The following is a 27,993-nucleotide window of genomic DNA, read 5'->3' on the forward strand; positions in this document are numbered from 1 at the left end:
AACCAGCATTATTATAGTCAACTCGCTCTGCCTGCGGTTTTACTCTTTGTACAATATACCTTCTACCGAGGCACTGTTGTAACTGCGATAGTTTCTGCGTGAAAGTAGGACTAATCGACTAATTAATTCACTTTTGCATCTATATTGAAAGTACCTTTTTCGAGATAAAAGTATCCTGTGTATAAATTCTATGGCTTAAAATACCTTGAATTGTAAAATTTATCAAAATTACATTCATTTAAATTAAGGGTGTTATGTGGATACCAGACAAAATCATTAAATAATATCCAAGTACATAATTTTTCTTTTCCAAGTAATACTACAGAAGACTTTTTTTTTTCATTCCACTACAAGGTAGCCCTTGATTGCAATCTCACCTGTTGGTATGTAACTATGCAGTCTTAAGCGGGTAGTGGGATAACCTATTAAGGACAGCTATATTAAATCCATGCCTATAATCGGTTTCTGCATGGCATTGTACCGGAACGCTTTGTCGTTTTTTTTGCCATCACCGAATCCGAAACCAGAAAAAATCTGAAATTATAAATTCCCAAATTGCTCCTGTCGGGGATCGAACCCTCGACCACCACTTATAAGGTAACAACGCTCACCGCTGTGTCAGGGAGATCGCAAAATCTACGAGAATTGTACTATAACAATGAACTTTACTCATAAACATGTAACCCTGTTAACGTGCTCTCCTAGTAATTTACATTTGTCATCTCTGTTCTTTGAATGTGGTATCCTAAAAACGTTCGCGTTTAGCGTGATTCACGTGTCCAACAATATTTTTAAAGGAAACAGTTCGTATTCAGTAGTTCACTGTTTCATTAGTTCAATTGATTCTTACTTAGTCATAGTAGAAACCTTATTTAATCGGACGAGAACTTTGATTCAGCTACCCTAATTTGCCAGTAGGTAAAAATGCAGAATTTAAAGAAAGAAATGTAGTTAATAGTTAATAGTTTTAAATGTAGAGAACAATCACATATTCGAATAAGCAGATTCGGTCTAGATCCTATCAAAAAAATTCTTATCTTAAATTGTATTTATTTTTAGCAACGTTATAATCATCTTCCATATCCGTTGGATATTATAAAAAATAATGTACTGAATTTTGGCGTTATGATTTTATGAGAGTACGGTTATAATGGCAATGAGTTTACATTATATTTCTACTCGAGTAAACAATGGTGGCCTTGTAGATCGGTGTCGTTTTTGTGCTTGCCGCACTAGTGCGGTTGCAAGTTTATGCTACAGATCAACAAATAGTTTTATATTTCTTTATGATTGTATAATCTCATGACTATTTAAATACATTGAGATAACGTACTAATTCGTTGTAATTTTTTTGTTGGATATAAAAAAACTAGTCTGGACAAGACAATATTACTCCGTTTTCTACTAATAGTTTTTTGAATTTTATGCAAACGCAGCTAAGCTGGTTTACAACTACGTAACTTCTTATGTTTTAATTTCCTGTAAGAAGTAACATTTCTCTTACATTTGACATGCGATTCGTCAAAACTGAATTACCACCATGTCTATGGGGTTCCAATTATCTTTTTATAAACTGTAAGGGTAATTGATATAGTGCATCAGATCATGCGAGCATTGAAGGATAACGATTCTATTAATATTTAAACCAATCGTGCATTACAATAATTATTATATTACACTACATAAACTCATGCGCTTTAATGTTGCTTCAGTCCACGGGTAAAGTGGGAATATACAAGTCGATAATTATGGCAGACGATAAGGTACAAAACAAATTATAACAGTTTGATTAGAGGAAGTTATTCAAAAATTGCAATTGTTCATCGGTTACACAATCAATATAACAAAATGTTAATTTATATTTACTTTTTAGGTAGCTGAAACCAGTCCAGAAACGGAAACAAATGGCGTGATCCAAGAAGACAAATCTGAAACCGAAACAAAAGATGAGAAAACGCCTGAAACTCCAGTGACTGAACCCATCACAAATGGCATCAGCACCCCTGAGACACCAAAAGAAGAAACTCTCGTCACAGATGAACAGACTCATGCTACTAAAGATAATGTAAGGACCGAATCTCCAAAAGATGAAGTTGAACCAGAACAATTACCTATTAATGGACTCACATTAGAAGAGCCAAAAATTGAAATTGCCGTACCTATCGAAACCGTGGCAAGTAAAGTCGAGGAAACTATTTTCGAAAAGCCTGAACCCGTCCCAGCTACTGAAATTCCTGATAAAAATGAGGTTTGTGTTGAAAAATCTCCTTTAATAGAACCTTCGCCTCCACCACTCCCCGCAAATCCTCCTCCCTCGTCAGTGGCTTCCTTTGCCGCTACCACTATGGCACCAGAACTGACAGATGCTCCTATCGCTAATACCGCAGAAATTACTTCAAGCACTACACCCATAGTAGACACCCCAGAAACTAACTCGAAAATTAAAGTTGAACCTGTTTCTCCTGATATTCAACACACTCAACCCGTAGTTGAAACTGAACTCGTAACAATAGTTGAAAACAATGAACCAAAACCCATCGAACCAACCGAATCTGTCGCAGACGTTATTACTAAGGAATCACCTGTCTTTGTGACTAATGACGTGACAGAGGTAAAAGCAACTGCTTCCATTGATATTGCACAAGAAAATATTATTCAGGAAAATAATGTTTCGAATGATAACGTAACTTTAAATGCTGATTTTGACTTTCAAAATGGAGTCGATTTTAATAATGACCGAAAATCTCCCGATACTATTGACGACTTACCCGAACCGACTGTAGTAACCGATGATAATAATGAAAATCAGAAAAATACTACCAATGACAGTGTGCAATCTGAACCTATCGAAATAAACGCAGCACCCGAAATTAAAACAACTGACTTAGAAAATGGACTAACCGAATCGCGCGAAGACCCCAAAGATAGCATGCAAAATGATGATTCACAGGATGAAATAAAAAACAAAGCTAAACACTTAAAACAAAAAGCGGAAATCATTCAATGTAACGGGCGATTTGAAGACGAGAAAATGATGACGAACGGCGATGCGACGCCAGTAATCGACGAAGCTACAGATTCTGTGCCAGTTGTAACGCCCGAGGACTCTATGCCGCCCTCGCTGTCAGAGGCGAGCGGCGACGCGCCGAGTGGCTCGGAGAGCTTGCCTCCACCGCCCAGCGAGCTCGGCGACGCCGCGCCACAGGTGAATACGCGGAATACTCTAGCTAGTAGAGGATTTAGTAACGTAAGGGCTTGCCAGCCTGTTAAAAGATGTAATTAGTCGATGTACATTATTCCCAGCATGTGTGGAACTGTCATTAACTGGAAGATCCGGAACGCAATCATTTCGATATACATATTTCGGTCGACGCTCCTACCTCCGCGCCCCATCGCCCTACACCCGTCATTCCCTTATTTATTTTCCAGTGTCTTGTAGATATCCTTGCATGTTAACGAGCTTAAACCTAACATTAATTCTATAATTCCATTACTTAAACCTTAAAATGTTTATACTTTTTGGTTTGTATCTGTAAGTTGTATATAAAATGTAGATTTTTTAATTTAAATTTCTTATGTTCACTGTGCACTGTAGATAATAGTTACAGCACATGTTATAAAAACTATAAATCATAGTGCACTGTTTATACCTTCATTTGCAAACACAACTAATAACTTATTATTCAAGAGGAATAATACATATTTAGATAATGTTTTAAGTGTACTTCCTGCTATTTTCAGGAATTAATCTCGGTTTCCGATAAGATGGCAGAGTTAATCCCAGAAGTGCCAACTATACCTGAATTAAAAACTGAGCTGGTGAGTGTTGTATGTCCTGATTAGTGTATTATTATATACCAGCTCTTCTATTGTTATACCTAGATGTTACGAATACCATGAGAATTCCAGGTAAAGTATGAAATTTGGTAACGTTAATATTGTTTACTCAAAATTAAAGTTACCAAGAATTTTAATTTAGCTAGAAATTTTTCATAAAGGTTACATATAGTAATGAAAGACAAATATTGTAATTTTAATATTATTTATTCTTAAAAGAAGCATTTTCGTTCGCTTATTTTAGAACTTCGAATTAAACGCAGCTAAATTACGATGGAAATTACACGATTCCTGGTATACATTGACTAGGAATAATATCAATAGTCTGATAATATACCTCACCGTTTACAATATAGACAGACTTACGTAATAATAATCCTCAAACCCACCTCACCTATCAACATTGAAGTAGTGTGGAGGGTCTAAGTTAAAGATCCTAGTCTGAATGAAAGGTCTAACCCAGCAATGCAAAAATAATTGAAGATGAAGATTAATTATTGCTACTATTATATGCTATTTCAATGTGTAGATAAGATATCATGCTTTTGTTGCAGGAAACGACGACCGATGTGGCAGTGGCCAATTAAATACACAGTGAGTTTGATACTCTACATAATAGTCCTCGAGACAGATGTCTGAAAATGAGCCTTTAATTTATTTCCATTTAGTACCACAAGGTGATATCGAACTAAGTTCGATATAGAATTTCCGATTACAATTATGTGGATTTCAGTTTTAAATGAGACCTTTGATGTAGAATGAGTATAGTTTAAGTTTAGCGTGCTTTGCTTCTGTAAAATTAAGGTTTTATGTATTTTAAATTCGCTAGAACGATCTTTATAATTATATACGATAACAAAGTTATATAGGCAGTATACGGTGCGATAAGTTGGTGCCATTATTACAGGGGTTATTAGTTATGACGTCTGGTGTGTGACTAACTCCTTGATTACTTAACAAAATGCTATTTTGCTCCTGTTTAAAATGTATTCCTTAAAAAAATTGAAAGTAAATTAGACTTCATCTTTAGTGTTTCAAATATTCCAGAGGACCGCGTAAAGCCTAAAAAACAAAAGTATTAAACCCTAATAGAATAGACCTGTAATCTAGATTGGAAACCCCTATGGCAAGGGATTGACTTTAAAAACAATATTAATAAAAGAATCGGTGATCATTTAAAATTGCTGATGTAAAGTTTGTGTTTATATATTATTTGTTGTATGATATTATTAATTATACATGGGTGTTTGATTGTGTTGCAGCTTTTAAAACATGAAAAGTTTGAAATATTGATCCCAATTTTGATCTTATAATGCATTGAAAAAATATATTATAGTTTTAATAATGAGACACTATTATGTATATATGAATAATTACGTTTTCATAAATCTTATTTTTCACAAATTCTTTTGTCAATTTGGAATATAAATTGCATTTGTATATTGTTATAAGTGAGACACAACAAATGAATTTCATTTAATTGTCTAAGTACCTATATTTTATGGACTTATGTTATTATTTTGCTCCCTGTAATTATAAGTTGTATAAATTTAGTTTTTTTTTGTGCTCTCTTGTAATGCAAACATATGAGGAAATTTACTGGAAAATTATAAGTCGCCGCTACGCCTAGTGGTATATTTTAGGTCTAGGCTGGGCGATTCATCTATTAGATTGTGTTGTTTCGTTCAGATATTTACGAGTGGTATTTACTAAATTGGACTTAATAATATTCAGTGGCCAAGTTTTTGATTAATCTATACAATTTTTATGCATATACAAACTACAATCAATTATATATACGATTTAGATGTGTAGTATTTGTAACAAGTTAGTAAAAGCAGTAGTTATTGCTGCTAATTAGTATATTATATTTGTTTCCACCTCATACATACAATTATTAGACATTATCTACGTAAGGTTTGATATAACTATACAATTATTGTCGTTTTCTATAGTTGTGTCTGGTAAAATTATTTCCTAACCTATTTTGTAATTTTATACATTTTTTATGAAATTTGAAGTGACACATCTGCATGAATGGAGAAGAGAATATCTCCCCAGTATATCAGCAGTAAACACGAGTGAGACATTCCATATCAAATGCCTTAAGTCTGATAGAGATATTCCAAATAAGTACCTCTAGAATATTAAAACTGGTGATAATATCTCGAGTGTATTTTTAATTTGAATCCAAACCCTTTAGGATATACTGTAGTTTTTTTGTATCATTTAATTGTCTAAAATGTATCTACTAAAACTTAAAAATAATATTGACGAGATAAAAACATAGTACTAAAATTGTATTTGTCTTTAGAAAGAAACGCTATAATCTTGCATATTGCGTGGAACACATTATATCCTAAACTATGTCCACATAAGTTAGAGTCTCCGGACTTCCCGATAATTTTTCGCCAATTAAAGTGATGTACTTTAGAAAGTCAAATTAACTAACACTTAAATGTAATGTCTAGGTTTTAGAACTGATGTTGACGCTCAAAATTATTTTAAATTATTATAAGTAAACAATCTGCACAAAGTCCAATAAACATTCGCTCTGTACTATTTTTTCAAATTCCAATAAAAATATTGTGCAGAAGTGCCAATTCGAAATATTTTTTTTAATTATATAATTCGATTGAATATCATTTAGTATTTTGACTGCTCATGTAATTTTTAATATAATGTATAATGAGAGTTGAAAAAATGTATGTGATTGAACATTTGTATACTTATTATGTTCAATTTACCGGAATTCGATGTTGATGTGTGAATGTCTCTTATCAATAAATTTTAAAACAATATTCTTTTTATTATTTCCTATGCCTCTTTTATAAACTTCATTACACATGCAATGTCCTCGTTTCTTGTTTGATTTGGGTGTGGGATTTTAAAAAAATATTAAAAATGTGAAGTAGTTCTGTCATCCTTGTTATCTATACTTAGTAAAAGGACAGTGGGTTTAAAAAAAAAGTCAATAAATAGTTTGTCTTGTTTACCTATGCTCGCTACTGGGCAGTGGCGTGCATAGAGGGTATGCAGATTATATAAAATGATAAAAATCCAGTACGAGTTATTAAAAACTTAAGGATAGGCATTGTGAGAGTTACAAAAAGCCTATCCTTAAGTTTTTTTATCATTTTATATAATCTGCATACCCTCTATGCACGCCACTGCTACTGGGGACGATGAGATTTGAAGAAAATAATCATCATTTTCATGGAGACCAATTACTTGGAGGGCCGAACTCTTCTAGAGAACGATGGGACTATAGCGGTATTAGTTAACGGGAATAGAGAGGGATGTACTATTAGGAAATGGACAGGATATACATTGTGTGGCGTAGACTAATGGAGTACGTGAGTCGATCACATATTGGTATCCAAAGAAACTGAAAAGCGCGTGAGGGACAACATAAAACATGGGAAGATTAAATAAAAGAAGGAAATATATGGGCCAGATGAAAAAAATTAAGGTTAAGCTATATTGTAAACAACTTAAAAGTATCTGCATACATTTTCGAAGCCTTCGTATAGGTATTCTTCGACGAATCGAGTTGGGTAGGTCCAATTTCAAGTAAGAGGTGAACCGAATACATCTTCAATTACAAAATACTTCAGTATCTGAAGACCATCGAAAAGCGCGTGTTGCCAGCGATGGACTGTGGCTCTGAAACATGGTCGCTAACTATGCGCCTCATAAGAAGGCCAAGCAAGGTCACTTAGCGGGCGTTGAAGAGAACAGCTATGCTTGAACTATCGCTACGTGATCAAATCAGGAATAAGGAGATTCGTAGTGTAACCAGAGTAACCGACATATTCAGAGTCGCGAAGCTAAAGTTGCAATGGGCGGGCACGTAGAACAAGATCGTGGTACTTGGAACTCCCTAAAAAGATTTATGCCTAGCTGTGGACGTCCATTGGTTGACATGATGATGACGATCAAAGCCTTCATATTCGTCATCATCATCATTCATATTAACCCATTACCGGCCTACTACAGGGCACGGGTCTCCTCCCACAATAAGGCAAGGGTTAAGGCCGTAATAGTCTACCTCGCCGGGCCAGTGCGAATTGGTAAGACTCCACACGCCAGTTAAAATTTTCCTTTACCGCTGAAGCAAGTGATATTTTCATCAAACGCACATTCATACTAATATTACAAATGCGAAAGTAACTGTCTGTTTGTTTGTTACCTTTTCACGACTAAACGAATCGGACATAGGTTATCTTTGTCTCAAAAAATAATCTTTAATGGGGGTTGGAAGTTTGTAAGAAAGTCCTGTGTTATAGAGGTTAGAGACAACGAAATTCATTTAGGTTAGTAATTTTATATGAAAATACTTATATCAACGTTTTTTGAGGAAGGTGCACACTGATAATTTTATTTTTCTTGTTCTCAACAGTATTTTTAAAAATTTGCTGTTATAAATCAGATGATATAGTATGTAATTCAGTCTGATTGTGGCCTGATAGCGTACAAGGTGGAACCGACTTTGAGGTTCTGATGAAGATTGGCGTAGGCGGTTTCGGGATTTCTTCTAACTTCAGGGCAAATCCAAATTTCATCCCAGACGAAGTTGCGGGCAACAGCTAGTAATTTACATAAGTTGAATGTGCATGCATGGTTTCGAACTAAGCCCCCCGAAACCTCCGCATTGCTTATATTATTATAAAAATCGATTGGAACATATTTGATTTTCTTAAAGTTTATGGATGCGTAAACGCCAAAGTCCAGTGTGAGGGATAGGATAAAAGAGAGGTAGGTATTAAATCTTCCATCCATTCCATCTTCCTTAATTCATTCAATAATAGTACCAACACAGGGATCTGTTAATGTCAAACTAAAATTCTAATTCTGCTTCACAATATTACAATACACAGTATATGCAGCTGCATATCTAGGATATTATTGATTGAAGAATAAACACAATCAAAATAACTGCAAATAGAGGATAGACAAAGGAGATTTATTTAGTACTTATATAACTAAATATTCATCAAGACAATATACATTTTTAAGAAAACCAAAATTATCCAGACCACCCGCATCTATTTTATTAGTAAAATTTTACACTGCATTGAATGGGTTAAAGAAGTTTCATTAACATATTTCTGGGCAGACAACAATAAGACAATTAATTAATTGGTGACAATTATGTCCAAGAATTTGTTGCCTTAAGGATTGCTTAGTCCATTCAAAGGTCAGATGAAGAAGTCTCAGAAAGGCTTGTCCAAATCTTTCCAAAAAAATAATGGTCCTTACCAACTGTTTACTGTTTCATTCCATTTGAAATATCAAGATTGTGCATCAACATTTTCCAGTACATTTATCATGTTAACAAGCATATCTTTGTTAAGGTCATAAATCAGCCGTTGATGATTACCCTTGTTAAGTGTTGCTAATGCCAACTGCATGATAGGGTATTTCAACTTTTTAAGTTCACTTGTGCCATAAACAAGCTTGACAGACCAATCAAATGATGAAACAGTTTCTCCATGTGCACTGTTGTAGCTAAGTAATGTTGAATATAATAATTCACTCTTCCTACTTTCTATTACAGATGACACTATTTTGCTTCTTTCCTTTACCAAGCCCTTTGATACTAATAATTCGTATACCTTCTCCGCATCACAGCCAGTCTTAACAATAACTTCTTTGATTTCATCTTTAGCTGTTGCTATTGTAGTTTCATTTATTAATTGATTAGGCTTACTGTGATTATCATATAAGGTTTTTAGGATGTCTTTTACTACCTGAAATATAAACTTTCTTATAACCCAACTATTTATAGCTATCTCATATAAACTTACATGTAGAAAATCCTCTTCAGCTTTTATATTAAATACCACTTCCATGACAATCTTGTATTGTGCTCTAGTGTCGTCTTGTTTCAGATTTCTAAGTTTGAATCATTTTATAAGACAAACTGCTCACAAGGAGCTAGACCGCAAGCGGCTTGGGAGCCTTTGAACACCCTACGGAAGAAGAAGAAATGACTGAGCTATATTTTGCCTAGCACTCTTCAGCTTTATTACTCTTGAAATTACCTATAGTTAATTAAATACAAAACAGTTAACTTATATTAATAACAAAACTACAAATGAATACAAAGTTGTGAACTGTCAACTGTCAAACATTATCAAGTGTTGAGTGGTATGCGGAAAATTATCTATGTACCTATGAATACATAAATATTTTTTATTAGTATTTTTTATATTATGGCTATGTTTAATATCGATACGACGATAGGTATATAAAAAGGTATCCGACCGATAAAAATAAGATATATTTTCTGCGTAATGCATTTTACGGGACCGCTGGAATTATGAGTACCTAGTAAAAAATGCAATAAAATTTCGTATAGTACAAATTCGTTAGGAATAGTCAATGTTCTTTTTTTCGTTATTCATATATATTTTTTAATTATCGATACGATCTTTAGGACCGTTATATTTTTAGAACTTCCTATATACCTATCCACAATTTTTTTATTTATTTCAATTAAATATTGGATAGAAGGCGGAAATCCATAATATATTATGAAAATTAAGCTTAATTTGCTATACTCCGCGAACAGCAGGGGAATCTGTGTGGTGTAAATTATAATTACTTCAATCCGTATGTTTGATTGATCCGCTTAATTTTCATATTTTAATTAAAGTAAAACGAAGCGGGACGGAAGCCCCTAGAGAATCGGCTCGCAGGGCATGGGCGAGTCATAGATGCCTGCTCGAGAGTGCTGGAAATCCGGTCCGGAGAACCATAATAATTATGTTCCTTAAAACCACTTAAAACATAAACATGCATGCAAACACATAAATATAATCATTCATCTGTGCCTCTACTGAAATATGTGTATGTCTTTCGATAAATAAATATAATATGTGTATTGTACACTCTTTTGTCTGGTGGGAGGCTTTGGCCGTGATTAGTTACCGACAAAGACGTGCCGCTAAGAGATTTAGTGTTCCGGTGCGATGTCGCGTCGAAACAGATTAGGGGTATGAGTATGACTGCCATACTCCCAAAGTGGTTTACCCTCTACCATCTTAGACGGCATCATCACTTACCACCAGGTCAGACTGCAGTCAAAGGCGAATTTGTGGTGCAATAAAAAATAAAACTTATATATGTAGGTATCTATACTTATTACAATTCAGAACCAATTCTTAAAGTAAGTACATTTATTAACTTCCTTTGGAACGTTTGAATAATGATACCTAATGACCTATATTCACAGCGCTAAGTCTGAATATGCATTAATTAAATAATTAAGCTATATACCTGGGTAGGTATCTGCTAAAATCATTCTGCTGCATTCTGGGGGATGAAATAATTACTTCAACCGATAAACGTCCACTGCTGGACGTAGGACTTTAATAGGGAGTTCTTAAATCAATGGTTCTGAGCCACTTTCCAGCGACTCGTTTAATGTCGTCTGGACACATCGTTGGGGACCAACGCTACGTTTACCTTTGCGGGGTCACCATTTCAGCACCTTGGAGCCCCAACGTCCATCGGATCCCCGAGCTATGTGCCACTTCAGCTGTGAGAGATATGTCGTTAACTCTAATTCAGCTACGGATCGCCTCATATCTGATCACATACAGATATTCCTAAAATAGCTCTCTCCATCGCCCGCCGAATAACTCTAAAACGTCCTTATGAGGCCCATAGTAAGCGACTACGGTTAGTCCGTAAGTGATCACTGGCAACTCGCACTGTTTTCGAAGACTGGTCTTTGCTCTTTTTTTTGAGGGATAAAATAAAAGATTATATTTTATACAAATAATTATATTCCTGTATTGTGATTTTTGTAATAACAAATAAGCTTATTGCTACGGATTGCATGTCACTCATTAAAATACTCATCAGAATATTATATAAAAGATAACTACAGACGTTTCGACGAAGAACTGCTTACTGTACCGAAATAGAAAAAAATAAGTGTAAAGTAGGTACCTACCTATTTTATTTCAAGAACAATTGGAAAACCGTTAGAATTAAGATTTACTTTTAACAGTGGTAAGAAGGTGCCTTCCTATAATATTTCAACTACTTTCCCAAGAAAAACATATATCATATGAATACACTAAAAAGCAATAGTAGGTATGCTAAAATTTTACAAAAAAAAAGAGTATCATTAATGAAAAACAGAACCATTTAATTTTAAGTTAACCTAAACTAACCTGTTAAAACCATTGATTTAATATGTTTCTAATAAACTCTGGTTAAAACTGTATGTATAGGCAAGATTTTATTAAAATAAATATAGTTCCGAGCAAGTTTTAATAAAATTTTTACCGGTATTTGAATTATTACTTTACCAAATTTAAATTTTAGGCACCTATTCCCTACGATTTAATAAATTGAGTTGGCAATGTCAATAAAACAATGATTTTGCAAATTTTGTTATTGTCATTCTTCGGTACATAAATATAAATAAATAATATACCTAAGGGAGCAGGATTGATTTTTGGGCTTACATCCAGCTAGAGTTTTAAGAAAGCCATTAACTCAATACTATGCCCAGCAGAGACGTTCACTGCTGGACGTAGGTTTTTTGTGGAGAGTTCATAAGTTCACGGCCAATTAATGCCGTCTGTCCACTTCGAGAGGGAACGACTTATGCGAAGCTGTGTTTACCGGTGCGGGGTCGCCATGCTATGATATATAATATTTATTACAAGTATTTTATTTCATTTATACTTCTTTTAGTTTATGAATAAAAAAATGCGTTTTTTTATGGTGGCGTCACTGAGAATTGTTAGGATTATAGGAATTTAATTTATATTTCAAAACTTAAAATATGCATTATTGACGACCTGTACTGAAACTGGGCCAATTTTTAACTGGCAGTAGGATAGACCAGAATCAGGATATACACCCTTCGTTGGATTTACCCCAAACATAAGGCGTATCAAAGCTGCCATTTTATATTGAAAAGAATAAAATCTGTTATCTCACTTTTAAATAATCTCGTTAATTTTGTTTAGCCTGTCTGATGAGATAGATGAATAAATGTGAGAATAATTATCCAGATAAACGTAAAAAGAAGCCATAAATTCAGCATAGATGTTTGTATTGTTAAGGATTTAATTAATAATTTATTAAAATTGAAAAGCAACGGTTTGGGGTCATTTTCAATGACTTAAGGATAAGTATATGAAATTAATAGTTAAATAACAACTTAACCACAAAATTATAATCATTAGCTTACTTCCAATAACTATTAAAAAGCCCTGAATAATGATTAATCCTAGGCATACTTTATAATAACCTATTTAAAAACGAACAAACTTTATTCTGACATAATTCGTCATAAAATTAAAAAATTAGTAATTTCCACTACGATAAACCACTATTCTGGTCTTTACAGTAACATAAATAAAAAATATTTTCATATTATAATTTACGAAAAACACCCACTTAGTTGTACAGTAAAATATAATGACAAATCGTCGATTGGCTAAGTTGACAATATTCGAAAAGCTACGAAATTAAAACAAACTAAATTAAATTAAAACTTAATCACGCATTCCTGGATAACGTTTTAAAGTTATTATCATATTATAATTATTTATTAACATCACCTGCGTAATTGTTCATTAAACTAAATTGACATAACTTCGATTGGTTAAGTTAACAAAATTCGAAATTCTGCAAAAGTAATTAAATTAAATCTTAATCATGCATTCCAGGTTAACAATAATTAAAAAAAATAATACCTAACTAAATTCGAGGTTGCAAAATGCTTAATCTTTTGTTTCTTTATTGCTTCACCTTCAGGTTGGGTAACTTTGCATTAATCTATAACAGTCAATAGAAAATGAGATTTCATTGTACTCACTTATTTCTTATTCAAAAAGTTTTCAAATATGATAAAAACAATTTTCTTTAGTGGGTATAATCCCGAAAAGAATACAAACACTAAAATCTCATTTTCTTACATCTACATTTTAAGAGCAAAATTACCGAACTTGCCTATAACTGTTTTAGTGTTGTTTAGGATTTTATAACAAACCTGTTTGTATAATAGCTTGTTTACGCAGATATTTAAAAGATTACTGTTATGCTAATAGCTAATATTGTATAGTAAGTACTTTATTATTAAGTAATGTTTGGTTTATAGTGGAACTGAATATATATTTATATAATGTACAATAAACCAGGATAATTTAGTGCCAGCAGGCTCACAAAAACACAGCACAACATTGACAGAAAATTGGATACTCGTTAAATTGGTGCTGTTAGTCTTTTACAGAAAACAATTCTTGCAGATTATGCTGTTAGCATTTATACAACAAAATAATATATGTATATTGAACAAAACCTAAAACTTTGATTTCAATCAGATTAGTGGAATCTGACGTGGAATTCACAATCTCGCTTATAGTCGCTGATATTTTTTTATTTTATTGTTATTTAGAAATATGGTCAACATTAAAATCTTTTAAACTCACTATCCGAACCATATGGAAGTTTGTGCATTTGAGAAGTTGTGCTGTTAATGGGTCACAAGCTTACAATATCACCATAGCTAACTGCAATTTTGCAGCTGCACCCTATTAGACTAAGGAAGTTTAAGCTCACGCATATTCACAAACAATACTTATAGTTTATGCGGAGGTTGGCCTATAGTGACTCACATCAATATTCACAATCATTGCTATGCAGTTTCAGTGTAAAAGGCGTAGAGTAAATCAGCTTCTACAAATCATTTTATTAAAAGAAGACATTCAAAATATTATTCTATGAACTTCTCTAACGTTACGTTCATAAAATAATATCATTGGTAGTGCTCAATCTCTATGTGAATACCTGTATGTATATTGCTTTGAACACATGTAATAAGAGAATCTGTAATACTAAAAGGTAAACTTTAAACATTCAACAAAATATTGTTGTTGAGTTAATATTTGGACCTACGACTACTGAATTAAGGTACTTTAAATTATTGCAAGCAAATGCACGGACTTTGACTATTGAAAACTTAAGCACGGTAAACGAGACCTTTAATCTCAATAATTAATTCAAAATTGCTTTCACGCTATATCGTGTTCTCGTGAAAAGTGTAAAGAAATCAAATTTGTATAAGTCGGCGCTTGAGCTACCTCCGTCGATTCGAGGATTGGGGAAGCGATGTTTTAGTTCAGTCAATGGCTTTCGCACTTTCGTTTGAAATAAATTAGATAAAGAAAACTTTTTAATACTTTTGTGCAATGGTCTTATAATACCTAAAAGCAGTATAATTTTAAAATGACAGTGTGGGAAATATAAAAGCAAACAATATTAATTTTGTACTTAGTAGTTTTAGCGATAATAGTAAGACCCCGGTAGTATCGAGGGAACCGCTAGTTAGTCACGCGTCACACACTTTTAACAACACATTATGGCACATAAAACAAAGTTCACATTCCAAATTCCAATACTATAATTTTCGATGTAGTGTGCGAAGGCCATTAGACATCTATTTGAATGTAATAAATAGCGAATACATGCGAACATAAATTTAATTTCTTGCACAGACGAGAGGGGAATAAAAATACAGTATGTAAATTGTATACGGAACACATTTAAATCGACGGCTGAATATATATTATTATCACATATTCTATAAAATATATTGTTCCACTGTTAATTTTGGGAGTGTGCCTATGTGGATAGACCTTATATTTTTGTTTACGACACACGGGAAAGTTTTTGCAGTAGTTGCACAGTTGCCCAATCGCTTGCACTGGGCGCCAAAAAAAATAAAGGTATATTGTGAAAAACTATATTTTTTTTCACAAATTAATTTAAGTTGAAAATCCATAATGAATCCATCTTTGGATCATAATTGCCAAAACCAAACTTATTTTGATCTCGGATATCGGTGTCCGTCGAAAGGAAGAGACTATAGCGAATGCATAAAGCGATCGATTCACATCATATAAAGGTTAGGACCAAATGTTTTATCAATGCTCTGGTATCCAAAATATTGATGATGAAATAAATTTACTCTTCAAATGGTTTACATATTTTAAAAGTAACAAAAACACTGCCAGAATACTAATACAACTAAAAGCTAAAGAAAGTTTTTACCTTTTTTGATTAGAGAATTTAGTTTTTACCATATGTTTTGCATTATATTTTTTATATTTACTGACAAAGGCTACTTTTTATAATCTTTTAATTTCATGTGGTTGTCATGCTGATAAAGATAATATAGTATAGTTTATTTAAGTAAAGTAGTACAATTAATGACCTGATTTCCTTGCTTTATTATTTTCCACTGCACAACCGAAAACAATTTGGTCCCGATCCTTTAAAAAAAATATTGAACTTTCACCAGTTACTTTCCCGTTTCTAAACAAAAGTATCAATGTACGCACATCGCCTTAAGTTAAATTTTAAGTTTTTGCCATGTGTATTATTAAATAAAGTATAGTAATAAATCGTTAAAGCTACCAAACACGAATTTAAAATCAATAAGTACATTTTAAGCACACAGTTATATCAAGTGAAAACAATATAATATGTTATATTTATTCTTTATACCTAATTAAATTCTCCCTTATAAAGGTTGACAATATACATTTTAAAACAAGCTGAAACTATGTAATTCGACTTTGTTCATATATAATCCTATCTCATAGGAGAAGGATATCGGGCCAATGCGGATTAGGTAAAGTACAGCGAATCTTACTTATCGATAATTATGATGTGTTAATATTATGAAAGGGAGCGAAGGCTTACAAACTTACATTTCGGAGAGTACGTTAACTCTCCGAAAGGTAAGTTAAACGTTAAGTTCGATGCTCTTGACGTAATCTATTGATCTGTTATAACTAAGTCGCATCAAGCTGTATCAATCGATAGAAAACTCCAAAATTAGTACAACACTGTCATTATTTCATAGATTTATATGTATATATATCATACAATTAAAATAAATATAATAACGGCTATATATCTATATTCAGCTGCAACTCATTTGAAAATGTGTAAATGCCACCCTTTTTAAGCCTTATGTGTATAAAAATTACTGAAATGTAAATAATTATGTATTCTAATAAAGTAAAATAATATGCTTTACATAAAATAAGTAACGGGCGGTCTGGAGTGGTAACTACATGTGCACATCATTGCCACAAATAATTAATTTAACTTACAATTTTTATTACTGTAGATCGATTGATAAATAGTTATTCTGAAACCCTGAGAAAATGTTTCTGAGAATAGTTATTCAATCAGTCTTCAGCTTTTGTTAAGGCGCTCGTAAACGGACAATGAAATCGATTTTTATATGGTTGGAATTTTTTTATAAGGTCAGCGCAGACCGCGATTTTAATTACAAATTGTCAATAAAAGGAAAAAAAAAACATATTACGTTTATACTAAATAGCGTAGCGAGAAGATTTATTCTGAATTTTCATTTTGATTTATTTGGTCACAAAATATAGTGTGCAATGTAGAAAAGACGTCAAACAAGTTACTGTTAATTGGACGACAACACAAATCTATATATTCAACTCAGTGGCGTGCATCTCATAGATGCAAATAAGCAGTGCATACCCTGACCTCAGGGCCTCTCAGACCATAAGGACGACTTAAAATTTAAGATTGAAAAAAAATTAAACAATTAATAGAAAACTATAAAAGCGCCATCTAGTTAAAACCGGCCGCACTTCTATGTAAATCAATGGACAAGTCCCGTGTCATGGTTTAGAACTAAAATAGACAAACTGCATAATATTTCGACTATATTTTAATTTTGAGTTGTAAACAGTATCCCTAAATAAAAAGTAACGCTTTAAATATAATTTAAATCTCATAAAATTAGCTGGGGTTTTCACGATTAAGTATCCATTGCCGGGCAAATCGTTTATTCGTCGCTCGAATTAATGCGCCGCGCCGCCGCGGTCTCCATAGAAGCACGGCGATTGAATGCATCTGTCGTTACTTGTGTGCACCAGCACACAAGGAAGTTCTGGTGTGTAGTGATATAATCGCGTGCGTGCTTACACAATATTTGGCTCTTTCTATGTGTGCGAGTTTTCCAGGTTTCCAGTATAGGGGTTTCGCTTGTGTGCAAATCTTAAAAGCACTGCTTACGGAAATTTGAAATCCAAATGTATGCTTTGTTTTTTTATAAGCACAAGTAATTTGCTTTGTTTGTTATTGTTTTAAACGGCAATAATTCTTTTTTGTAGTTAAAAAATTTATCAATGAATTTTATTACATTCAAGGTCTTTAGAAATTTATAAGTACCTAATTTGTTCAAAAAGTATATTAAAATAACCAAATTAAAAGTTGCCGAATTATGTTAAATAAATTATTAACGTATACCAGGTGCCATTGGTAACTGATGAAGTAATATTCTTCAAATGACAACTTTTAATAGCATTTGTGTACTAAGAAAATATTACGGACATATTTTGACTATGATATTCTCATTATCGCTGGCGATCGCTCAGCGCCATTATTGTTTACCTTTTACCTTCTGTCATAACAACTTATATTCACCGAATTAGAATTAATTACTGTTTTTTTCGTTTGCTGTACGGTTGTTTGTAAATAGTTACAATTATTATTGTTAACATTAACCTTTGTGACAGTGTACTGTTTGTAAATGATTGTGAGGAATATTCTTAGTGTAAGAAAGTTCTTATATTCGGCGTGTGATCTGATGGTTCAGTGTGCTTGGAAAATGTAGGTAAGTTTAGAGCTAATTCTTAACCAACGTTTAATTGAGATTATTCGTAAAGGAAGGAATGCACCTACAAGGAGCGGCACGTAAAAAGAGCTCTGACTGACTTACAGAAACAGGCGAATAGCAGTGATCAATGTTTTGTTTCATTATTTATTTATAAGAATACCTATGTTTGTTTATTGTTCACACTAAAAAACATTATTTAATGTAATTTCCGCAATGGCGGACAATTTTAAAAACTCGCTAGTCGGTCGTCTCAGAGCTTACTATACCTACTGGAAATATGAGATGATGAGAAGATCTACATGGGTATCATAAACAATGTTAGGTTAGGTACCTACTCACAAATAAAATTATATAGTAACATCAAAATAGCATGTTCAGTACCTATTTTTTTTATGCATACCCTGACCGAAAACCCTATGCACGCCACTGAATTTCAACTCAAGGGCAAGTAATTTTATTTCAATCCCACCAAAAATATTTTTTTGGCATTTTTTAGTCCAGTTTTGAGCCAGGTTCTGATATTTCTACGGTGAACTGACAAAAAGCATTATATGCGTTCACGTACGCGTGACTAATAGACAATCTAATTACCGGACACGAAGCAAGCTGAGAGAAAGAACGTCTTGGTATATTTCGTACACGAGCGCATTGTTCGAGCATGCTCTAGCGGTGTATCGCTTGGTTTGCACTGACCCTAAAAAGTTCATATAAATAAGTATTTTAAATTATGAATATTATTTGAAAATACGTTACATTTGGTGTATAATGTACGCATGTTTTAAGTAGTATTTCTACTGCAGTGCGTTTCGATCTACTGCCAGTTTTACGAGAGCGTTAATTAAAATATATATAAATATATCCTACCTATTGAGACACGCTTAATATAAGGGCACGATTTATCAAAATTTAATATTTACAAGAAAGATTCAGGCCACTTTGATTATATCGCGCCTCATCTACTATGAAATTGCAATTATCACGATCTTTCAAACTCGACAGTTCTTGCAGTCTGTACTTTCACAAGTACATTCATATTTCCTGCAATGTTGAGTATTCACTATCATAGGGAGTCTGAGACGCTAAATCAAGTGTACATGCATAAATCTTACATCAAGTCCACAAAATAAAATACCATGCATTCATTTTATTCAGCACAAATCAGATTTCGTTTTCATATTCAGCAAATATACTAAATCGTTAACACTTCCATATTTACTTTGTTTCAGCATAATACGATAAAAACAATCAGTACTGGATATGACAAGGAAAAAACAATACATTGTTATATCCAATACTATAATAGGTATAAGTACATATAAACGGTTTCAACAAACGTGTTTATGAATCTAAGTAGTAGATAAGTACGTAAAAAGTTTCAACAAACGTGAGCTAATAAACACCCTGGATATGGTTGACGTTTTGTATAACGAAAGAATTAAATTTAAACGATTTTTTTTTAAAGTTTATTGAGATACTTTCACTCATTTGCAATAAGGATGACATAAGTGAAAAAAGCGATTTTTTTTAATAAATTACCAGTCAAGAAAAAAAACATGTTTTATTTTCATTTCTCGTAGATAACATAACAGTGGAAGTGTAAATGTAATTTTATAGCGTTATTCTTTTCGTTTTAAAAATATTTTTTTAAAAGAAGTCTTAAAATGTTCTCCACAATTATTAAAAATTACTTGTCAGGTTTTCTACTGAAATTGCTCACTCATCAATTTTGTCTACAAAACGCACACATCCCAGAAAAAATGTTTTTTTGAATTGTAAAAAACAATAAAAAACAATAGGGTACTATTTTTGACCTCCGATGCAATAAGAGTTTTATACTCTTCGTAATTTTTGTATGAAAGTAACAGGAAGTCACCGATAGATAGCAACACGATACGAGGGCTGGGCTCAATTTAATTTACAAACATACGTAAACCAGACAAATCTGTAGTGTATTTTTATTCGCTTGGTATTTATTAGCTTGACCTGGTTGTATTTTAACTTAATTTTTATACTTCACTTATTTTGTTAAACAAGAAAAGTGTTTATGGTGTAGTTAAATATAAAAAACGGCCAAGTGCGAGATGAACTCGAATATGAAGGGTTCCGTATCATCGTAAAAGATAAAAATAGGTAGAAAAAATGTTCATAGTGTATGGATTTAGGCAAAGTAACGCCTGCTTACATACAATATACATATACGACCTGTTAAGCGAAGGCCACACAAAGACATGCATCCTTAGAGGCGTTGTCATGTGCATGCAGCGTGCGACCAATCACAAGCAGTGGCTTGCACTTCAATTAATCAGAAAAGCACTCCGTATCATAATTTTTTACAGTATAACTCGAATTGGATTATGCCATTTGATGCCAACTTCCTGCTATAAAGCAGGAAGTATGAGCCTATCCTGGACAAAATTCTGTGCGAGCCCATGTTCACACAGTCAGGATTGTGTTTGGTCGCACGTAGGAAACTTTTAACGCTTTAGAGGACGCCGCGATTTAGCCTTGCCTTTAGTTAACAAGGCCAGCTGTCCTTGGCCATGCCATGGAAGATGGAGTTCTGCAGCAGCTGTTTCGGTGGCGCAAACTCCACGAGCTTGAGTCTTTGTTGCGTTGTGCATCCAGCGTGCGACCAAACCACAGTGATATATACTTCATACGAGCACAAAAGCATTGCCTACTCAAATATTTTTGAGGGTGAATAGGACGAAGATCTTCATTTGATGCGATCTGATGATTGGTCGCACGCAGAAAACTTTTAACGCTTTAGAGGACGGCTTTCTTTTAGTTGACGAGGCCGGCGTCTTTGGCCATGCCGTAGAAGATGGAGTTCTTGTCTTGCAGTAGCTGCTGTGGTGGTGCAAACTCCACGAGCTGTCCGCGGTCCAGCACCATAACGCGTGTGGAATCCATGATTGTGTTGAGTCTGTGCGCGATAGTCAGCACCGTGCAGGACGCGAACTCGGATCTGATCGTTTTCTGTAACATACCAGTGATAATGTCAAGACAGTTCATTACGAGTACAGACTTCGTGATCCGTAGTTGAGCATGCGAACTACAAGACCAATGAGGCAGTTTAATAGTAGAAAAAAAAAACAGCAGTTCACAGTAGTCTTCACGTACCTGAATGAGCTCATCCGTCTCCAAGTCGACAGCTGCGGTGGCTTCATCCAGTACTAGAAGTGGAGTCTTTCGGAGCAGCGCACGCGCCAAACAAACCAGCTGTCTCTGTCCTACTGATAAGTTTTCACCTCCTTCGGATATCTCATGCAGAAGACCTGCTTGAAGGCCTGTAACAATACAAAAACTCTTACTGTAAACATACCTAAACGTCTCATGGAATCTGTCTCATATCCGCATTTTAAAGGAACCGCTAGGCCTGTGTAGATTTTGCTTACCAAACAATGGCATTCTTAAGAAAATCGCTTGGACTTTTGTGTTTTCTACAAATCTAACAAATATTAAGGTTAATATTAAAAGAGAAGTTGGAATGTGATACATATAAGTAATAAGGTTCACAGACATAAAAGGAAACGTATAATTGAAACAAATACAGGATTGGGCCTGATTAACAGTTTATCGGATTATTATAACCAAAATCCAAAATTGAGTTAAAATTCTAGTTATTATTAGATTAAGATTTTGCGTATTCCGAGGACCCATATTAAATGACAATTTCGAACCATGCTATGTTTTCGTGAGATCACGACACGATTTCTTTGAAATAGGAAACAAATTGGATACCTTGCACGAAGGTTTTAAGATGTGCATGCTCCAAGGAGCGCCAGATTTCGTCATCTGTGTAGACGCCAAACGGATCCAGGTTCATACGAAGTGTGCCCGAGAACAGCACAGGATCCTGAGGGATGATTGTGATGCGCGAGCGCAGCTGGTGCAGACCGATCGTGGATATGTCGATGCCGTCGATTAGGATCTTGCCGCTCATAGCTTCTACTATCCTGTTCAGTGAAATAGGACAAATAAAGCATAAGTTATAAAATAATTCTCCCACTAAAAATTTGTCTAAATGTTTTTTTCAATTTCACTACAAGTTAGCCCTTGAATGCTATCTCACCTTATGATAAGTGATGATGCACTCTAAGATTGTTGCGGGCTAACCTGTTAGGGAGTATTGCATACTCCTAATTGGTTTCTACGCGACATCGTACCGGAACGCTAAATCGCTTAGAGGCACATCTTTGTCGATAGGGACCATCCTACTACTCTACCTGCCACCAGTGGTCGTGTATCAGGTGGATATCAGATACAAACCTTTTGAAAGCTCGTTTGTTTATTTGTTACTGCGCCTGGGCACAATAAACGGATACAAAGCTCGAAGAATTGATGTGGAAGTTGGAGTTTAAAGGTGCTAGAATTGTGACACCGCACTGAAAAGTGCAGCGTTTATAGACCCCCAACTAGGTAGATTGGCAAAATCGAGAGCCGGATAGTCGGATTTGATGATAATGATACATGCATGGCTCAAAGAGTATTGTTGATATGTCTTCTTTCTACGATTTTCTTTAATTGAGTTTGCGGAAAAATGGTTTGAAACGGAAAAACTGCACAATTTACGAGTAGCTTAGCATAAATAAGCTCCAACTAGTGTGTGTGAGACGGAGAGATAACAAAAATATGATCAAACCTTCCCTTACACTTTACAATATTAAGGGGGCATAACAATTTATTTTTGTAGCACACATTTAGTTTGTACCTAAAAAGTCCGAGCGTCAATGTCGACTTGCCGGCGCCAGTGCGGCCCACAATGCCAAGCTTGTCGCGTGGGGCCACGGCGCACGTGAGGTCGCGGAGGGCGGGTTCACCCTCGCGGTAGCCCAGCGATAACCGCTCCAGTTGAAGTGCGCCAGTCTCCGGCCACGTCGAACCCGGTCCCGATCCTACCGTCCACGGCGCCTCCTAAAAAACGCAAACAATTTATCATACACCTTCATTTGTCACAAAGGAAAGCTAATTATATCACTTTATCACACACTAATTACATCTGTGATTAATGATGTATAATATTACTCTTGTTCTCTTCTACACGTTAACGAGTATCGAAACTTTGCAAAGTCAGATCAAACGACTTATCCCCATGATTTAAGAGCACAAAGTTTTACACATTTATGTAGCTACTGCTTTTGACAAATGATTGAGAACGTTTGTCAAATAAAAAATGGGTAAGTACATCATAAAAGGAGTGACATTAGATCAATTTTCCCATGACGGTACAATACGTGAAAGCGGTAGACGGTACAACCCCGTTTGCGATGGTGCAAATCTTATACTTACGGCCCTCAAATGTATTATTAATAACAATATGGAAATAAATTGAAATTAAAAATACACCACAGTAGAAATACAAAAGTTTTGAATATAGCAGACAACTGCACAGACAGAATTCAATGTTAATATAAAATTCGAAACATTGTAAGCGGACATTGTATTTCAAAATATAGTTAGGCCACCTGACGTACTGCAAGTAGGTCTATGCAAAGGCAAACTACACACTTACAACCTACGAAACAAACCTGTTTGGTTTCCGCGTATTCCTTTATTCTTTCAACGGCTACTATATTGGTCTCCACTTCTGAAGTCATTCGAACGAGCCAATTTAATGTTTGTGTAATCTGTAACGGAGAAAAAACTTGTATTCATATATTAATTAAAGGAAAAAATAGGGCAGGTTGGTTTGTAATAATATAAAAGCCTGGACAAATTGACTGGTCCTCGTATCTCCACTCAACATATTTATAAAAATTTCTTACACCAATAAAAATTGCAGGTGTAATTAATAAATAACTCGTGTATGGTTTATTAAAGTTTGTAAATTGAAATATTAACACTAGTAACCGCATATCGAGTATGTGTGAGCACACATGCGGTTTTCGATTACTCAAACCTAAAAACTATGCAAGAATAGTTTTTAAGTTCTACAATATGTACCTGCAAGGCGTAACTGACAGATAAGCCCACAAGACCAGGGCTGATGGTGTCTCGGCCCAGCACGCAAAACAATGCCGCGAAGAATATGATAAGGTTGCCCATCATCTCGAGCCGCACGGCTAACCATCGGTTGGCGATGCAACTCGGGTAGTAGCACGATTGGTTGTGGTCCACACCGCGCTCCGACTCTTCTATGAATCTACAAGCATTAATTAGCATGTATAATTTTTATCCAAGTGCACATAACGTAAAAGTTAAAACGTAAATGTAAACTTAAATTACCTCACTGGAATTCTTAATGCAACACGATGTCACACTTCGACCCAAACCTTAACGCGTGATATTATTTATGAATGGCCCCCCTAAAGAGCCAAAAATATTGAATTCAAAGTTTTTGTACATTTGTTTTATTGAAAATACTATTTACACACTACTCTTTACTTCATCTAAAAGAACTACGACTGTTTTTCTAGGTCAAAATCGTTAATCAAAACTAAGTCTGTCTTCTGAAATGATGTACCTACCCCCAAAATGTTGTATAAGCAAGAAGAAGAGAATCAACAATTATCATCATTTCAACCGAAGGACGTCCACATCCGGATATTAGGTCTTCATTAAAGATTTGCACAATCCACAATCTTTGGCCATTTGCTTGATGCTCCTCTATACATCTAGTTGGGTATATGTCTACGAAGCTACCAACTCTGGTCTTAACAATATTAAAGAATGCGAAGATTGATCGATAAACCTAATATAACATATTATCAAGTCAATGCATAACAGAAAAAATTGCATTATTGGATTTTCGCTGGCAGTGCATTGTATATTGTGGCCTTCTAGCGTCAGTTTTCCCTACTACTATACCTAATATGAAGTATGAAGATGCCTACATTTAAGGGTAAAAATAAAGACAGAATAGGCATCTAGCTGCATCACGATCAGTAAGTTACCACTGAAGCGAGTGCAACCAAACGCTAGTCAATATATTAAAAAAATTTACAAAAAAAAAAAGCAGCTTCAACCCACCTTTGTGTCACTCCATATGCTCGAATAGTGGATGCCCCAGTAATACTCTCTCCAAAGTGCGAGTAAATGGGCGACCGAGAAACAGACTCAAGTCGCTTCAACTGTCTCGAAGTGGCTACGTAAAACCGCTGAATTACATAGTATACTATTCCAACCGGCAGGATGACAGCAACAAATATTGGCGTCGAGAAACTTATCACGAATAGCGTTCCCAAGACCTATTAACAGAACCAATAAAAATAAAGGTTAGAATCACAGTTTTAAAATTTAGCGTATAAGTTGTTATTAAAGGATATAGCAAAAAAATTACCTGGGTATTTTATATGCAAAATTTAACACTATAACAGTTAAGATTTATAAAAAAATAACTTTTATTGTTACAGCCATAATTATTGTAAGGGCTAAAAAAATTATTTTCCCAAAAGATTCTATAATTTTCAATAAAACTTACTAGGAAAATTTACAATGTCATAGTGATAAGGTGGTATGGACAATGCTTCGTTGTTTACTAACCGCATACCTCGCGTATAAGAAAGGACTATCTAGGTACTTATAAAACCGGATGACTTGGGACTATAAAAAGAGTAAGTTTACAAACTGTTATAGTGTCTAAAGCGTTAGCTTACTTGTAAAAAGCTGTGTCAGAATACATTATAATACTTCCCTCTTAGGCATGAGAAAAATAAATAATACATAATAGTAAATCACGTTGGGATCAGTTTATCAATATTGTTACTACAATCCATTTTATTTAGGTTTTTAGCTTAGTAGCGCCCATTAGCCATAACGCACACTCACGTGTGTGAATTCAAAGCGGAAACACATTAGGAAACAAATACAAAAGCAATAATATACAGATCGCACCATCTTACTTGGCCGGTCTGATGTTGGCTCTCGAAAACATTCACGAATGTACTACCAATTTAGGTTTACAAAAATATCTAAACTAAAGTGAATTAAAAGGTAGAGCTAGGATTTAGACCGGTCAATTTTGTTTAGTTTAGACATTTGTTTAAAACAGATTTGACGCCAATGCCACCATAAGATTGCTAAAATCTATTTGTAACTTTTATCAGTTTAACTTAGATCGAGCGTACTGTACTTATACAGACAAAGCTAGATTATCAAGCTGCTTGAATTTAGAATGACAAGTAACACAAACATCCAACCACAGGCACACATATTAACACAAAAATATTGCTGGAGCAAAGAATAAGATAAGCTAATAGATATTAGTTCAAAACATGAAGCATGTATTACGAGTGAAATAAAATCCTGATCAAAATAAAAGAGACAAATTACAGCCCCAAACAAATAATACCTAAAATTGTGCGGACTTTTCTCGTTAACGTAGTGCAACCGCTATAATTAAAAAAAAACGATTAATGAAACACAAAATTCCCACCAAAAAAAATCTACTCGCGTTAATGATATAACATAGCCTTATTACCTCGAACGCGCAAAATATCACATCGGAGAGCTCTGAGGGGAGCGACGTGTCGACAACGTCCACGTCTTTCGAAAACCTAGAGAGGATCCGGCCAAGGGGCGTCACATCGAAGAATTGCAAAGGCGCTTTTAACACATTGTCCAACAAAATCTCGTGCAGTTTCCTTGCCGCCCGCCAACAAGCCAAGTATGGCATTAAATCCGCGAAAAATGACCCTATCGCTGCAAACAACGTCCACCAAAATTACATCAAACTATCTATAGTGTACGCGCAAGGTGTTGGTCGCGTTTAGGCAAGCGGTGAAACGAAGAGGCCGTGTCCGAACAAACACGTAATTATTCCGCCGATGAGAGCACAATTCAAATTGTAAATTTTGAATTCCCAACCATTGAATTTCGCGTTTCGTGAAGAATTTTATAGTGATTATTTTAATTCGATTTTATCTGGCACTATACACGATAATATGCTTTGAATAATCTCATGTAAGTGATGCACATGCCCCTTTACATCACCTTTTTCGCACCTAAACACGGACGAAACTTGCGCGTTTGCTATAATAGCTCCTTCGTCAACAAAACATACGGTATAATGAATACATTATTTACGACTATCACACGGAGTACTGTTAATAATCAGCTCTCTCATATTGGCGAATCTATGACAGATATTGCAGTGCTAATTCGAAAACGAAAAAGTGCGCTAGAGTAGTTGCAAGAAACACATGCTCTACACTTCATAGTACTAAATCATAAGTCTAAAAGTACAGCAAGCTGCAGTTAGTTCAAAAAAGAAACAAAAAATCGTGTATCTACTCGTGTAAACACGGGATAAGTCCACTCGTCTATAATCATAAACTGATCCCAAATACTTTATTGGAAAATGAAATCTGATTTAAATAATATTAAGGACATGGTGTTTAATGTATGCATTATGACAATAACACCTTTAAGGAGCACGGTTTTTTCATGAATACGGTATTAAAAGTTAGTAAACTACAGTTAGTAAAGAGGTTTGTTCATGATTTTTTAATTAA

At 34.4% G+C, this 27,993-nt stretch overlaps 3 protein-coding genes and 1 long non-coding RNA gene across 8 annotated transcripts in view; 2 read left to right on the top strand and 2 right to left on the bottom strand.

Annotated features, from left to right (window-relative positions):
* LOC120627216 (A-kinase anchor protein 200-like) overlaps positions 1-6,638 on the top strand; it is a 32,266-nt gene extending 25,628 nt beyond the window's left edge. Inside the window, exons 5-7 of the mRNA XM_039895092.1 lie at positions 1,874-3,205; positions 3,742-3,819; positions 4,392-6,638. Of these exons, the coding sequence (XP_039751026.1) occupies positions 1,874-3,205; positions 3,742-3,819; positions 4,392-4,424 (1,443 nt within the window). The 3' untranslated portion in view covers positions 4,425-6,638. The remainder of the gene's footprint in view (positions 1-1,873; positions 3,206-3,741; positions 3,820-4,391) is intronic.
* Positions 6,639-8,782: 2,144 nt separating this feature from the next.
* Positions 8,783-9,963, bottom strand: LOC120627741. Of its 3 annotated transcripts, none has more exons than XM_039895768.1 (3): positions 9,885-9,963; positions 9,648-9,812; positions 8,783-9,590 (listed from the first exon to the last, which is right to left on the bottom strand). In XM_039895768.1, exons 2-3 carry the CDS (start codon positions 9,690-9,692, stop codon positions 9,132-9,134), a joined length of 504 nt encoding a protein of 167 aa, XP_039751702.1. In that variant the 5' UTR covers positions 9,693-9,812; positions 9,885-9,963; the 3' UTR covers positions 8,783-9,131. The 3 variants fall into 3 exon arrangements, with proteins under 3 accessions (XP_039751702.1, XP_039751701.1, XP_039751700.1); XM_039895767.1 differs by having other exon boundaries at positions 8,783-9,082; positions 9,130-9,590; positions 9,648-9,963; XM_039895766.1 differs by having other exon boundaries at positions 9,648-9,963.
* Positions 9,964-11,618: 1,655 nt separating this feature from the next.
* Positions 11,619-11,895, top strand: LOC120627351. The gene is made up of 2 exons (XR_005658905.1): positions 11,619-11,762; positions 11,796-11,895. It is a non-coding gene; the product is annotated as an uncharacterized LOC120627351 (long non-coding RNA).
* A 7,772-nt stretch (positions 11,896-19,667) lies between these two features.
* The window catches only part of LOC120627225 (multidrug resistance-associated protein 1), a 47,764-nt gene continuing 39,438 nt past the window's right edge, over positions 19,668-27,993 (bottom strand). For 2 of the 3 annotated variants that reach the window (XM_039895103.1, XM_039895104.1), the window contains 7 exons: positions 25,511-25,728; positions 24,485-24,683; positions 24,070-24,168; positions 23,253-23,455; positions 22,283-22,497; positions 21,662-21,828; positions 19,668-21,517 (listed from right to left, as the gene is read on the bottom strand). In XM_039895103.1, the coding sequence (XP_039751037.1) occupies positions 21,323-21,517; positions 21,662-21,828; positions 22,283-22,497; positions 23,253-23,455; positions 24,070-24,168; positions 24,485-24,683; positions 25,511-25,728 (1,296 nt within the window). In that variant the 3' untranslated portion in view covers positions 19,668-21,322. Of the gene's footprint in view, positions 21,518-21,661; positions 21,829-22,282; positions 22,498-23,252; positions 23,456-24,069; positions 24,169-24,484; positions 24,684-25,510; positions 25,729-26,960; positions 27,182-27,993 lie in introns of all 3 variants that reach the window. The other variant, XM_039895105.1, reaches the window with a different exon arrangement.

The sequence above is a fragment of the Pararge aegeria genome, chromosome 11, assembly GCF_905163445.1.
Source record: "Pararge aegeria chromosome 11, ilParAegt1.1, whole genome shotgun sequence".
NCBI classification, from domain to species: domain Eukaryota; kingdom Metazoa; phylum Arthropoda; class Insecta; order Lepidoptera; family Nymphalidae; genus Pararge; species Pararge aegeria.

Coding starts and splice junctions, on each gene's coding strand:
- LOC120627741 (XM_039895768.1), bottom strand. CDS start 9,692: ATGGAAGTGGTATTTAATATAAAAGCTGAAGAGGATTTTCTACAT. Junction 9,591..9,647: donor CTGAAGAGGATTTTCTACAT/GTAAGTTTATAT, acceptor TTTATATTTCAG/GTAGTAAAAGACATCCTAAA.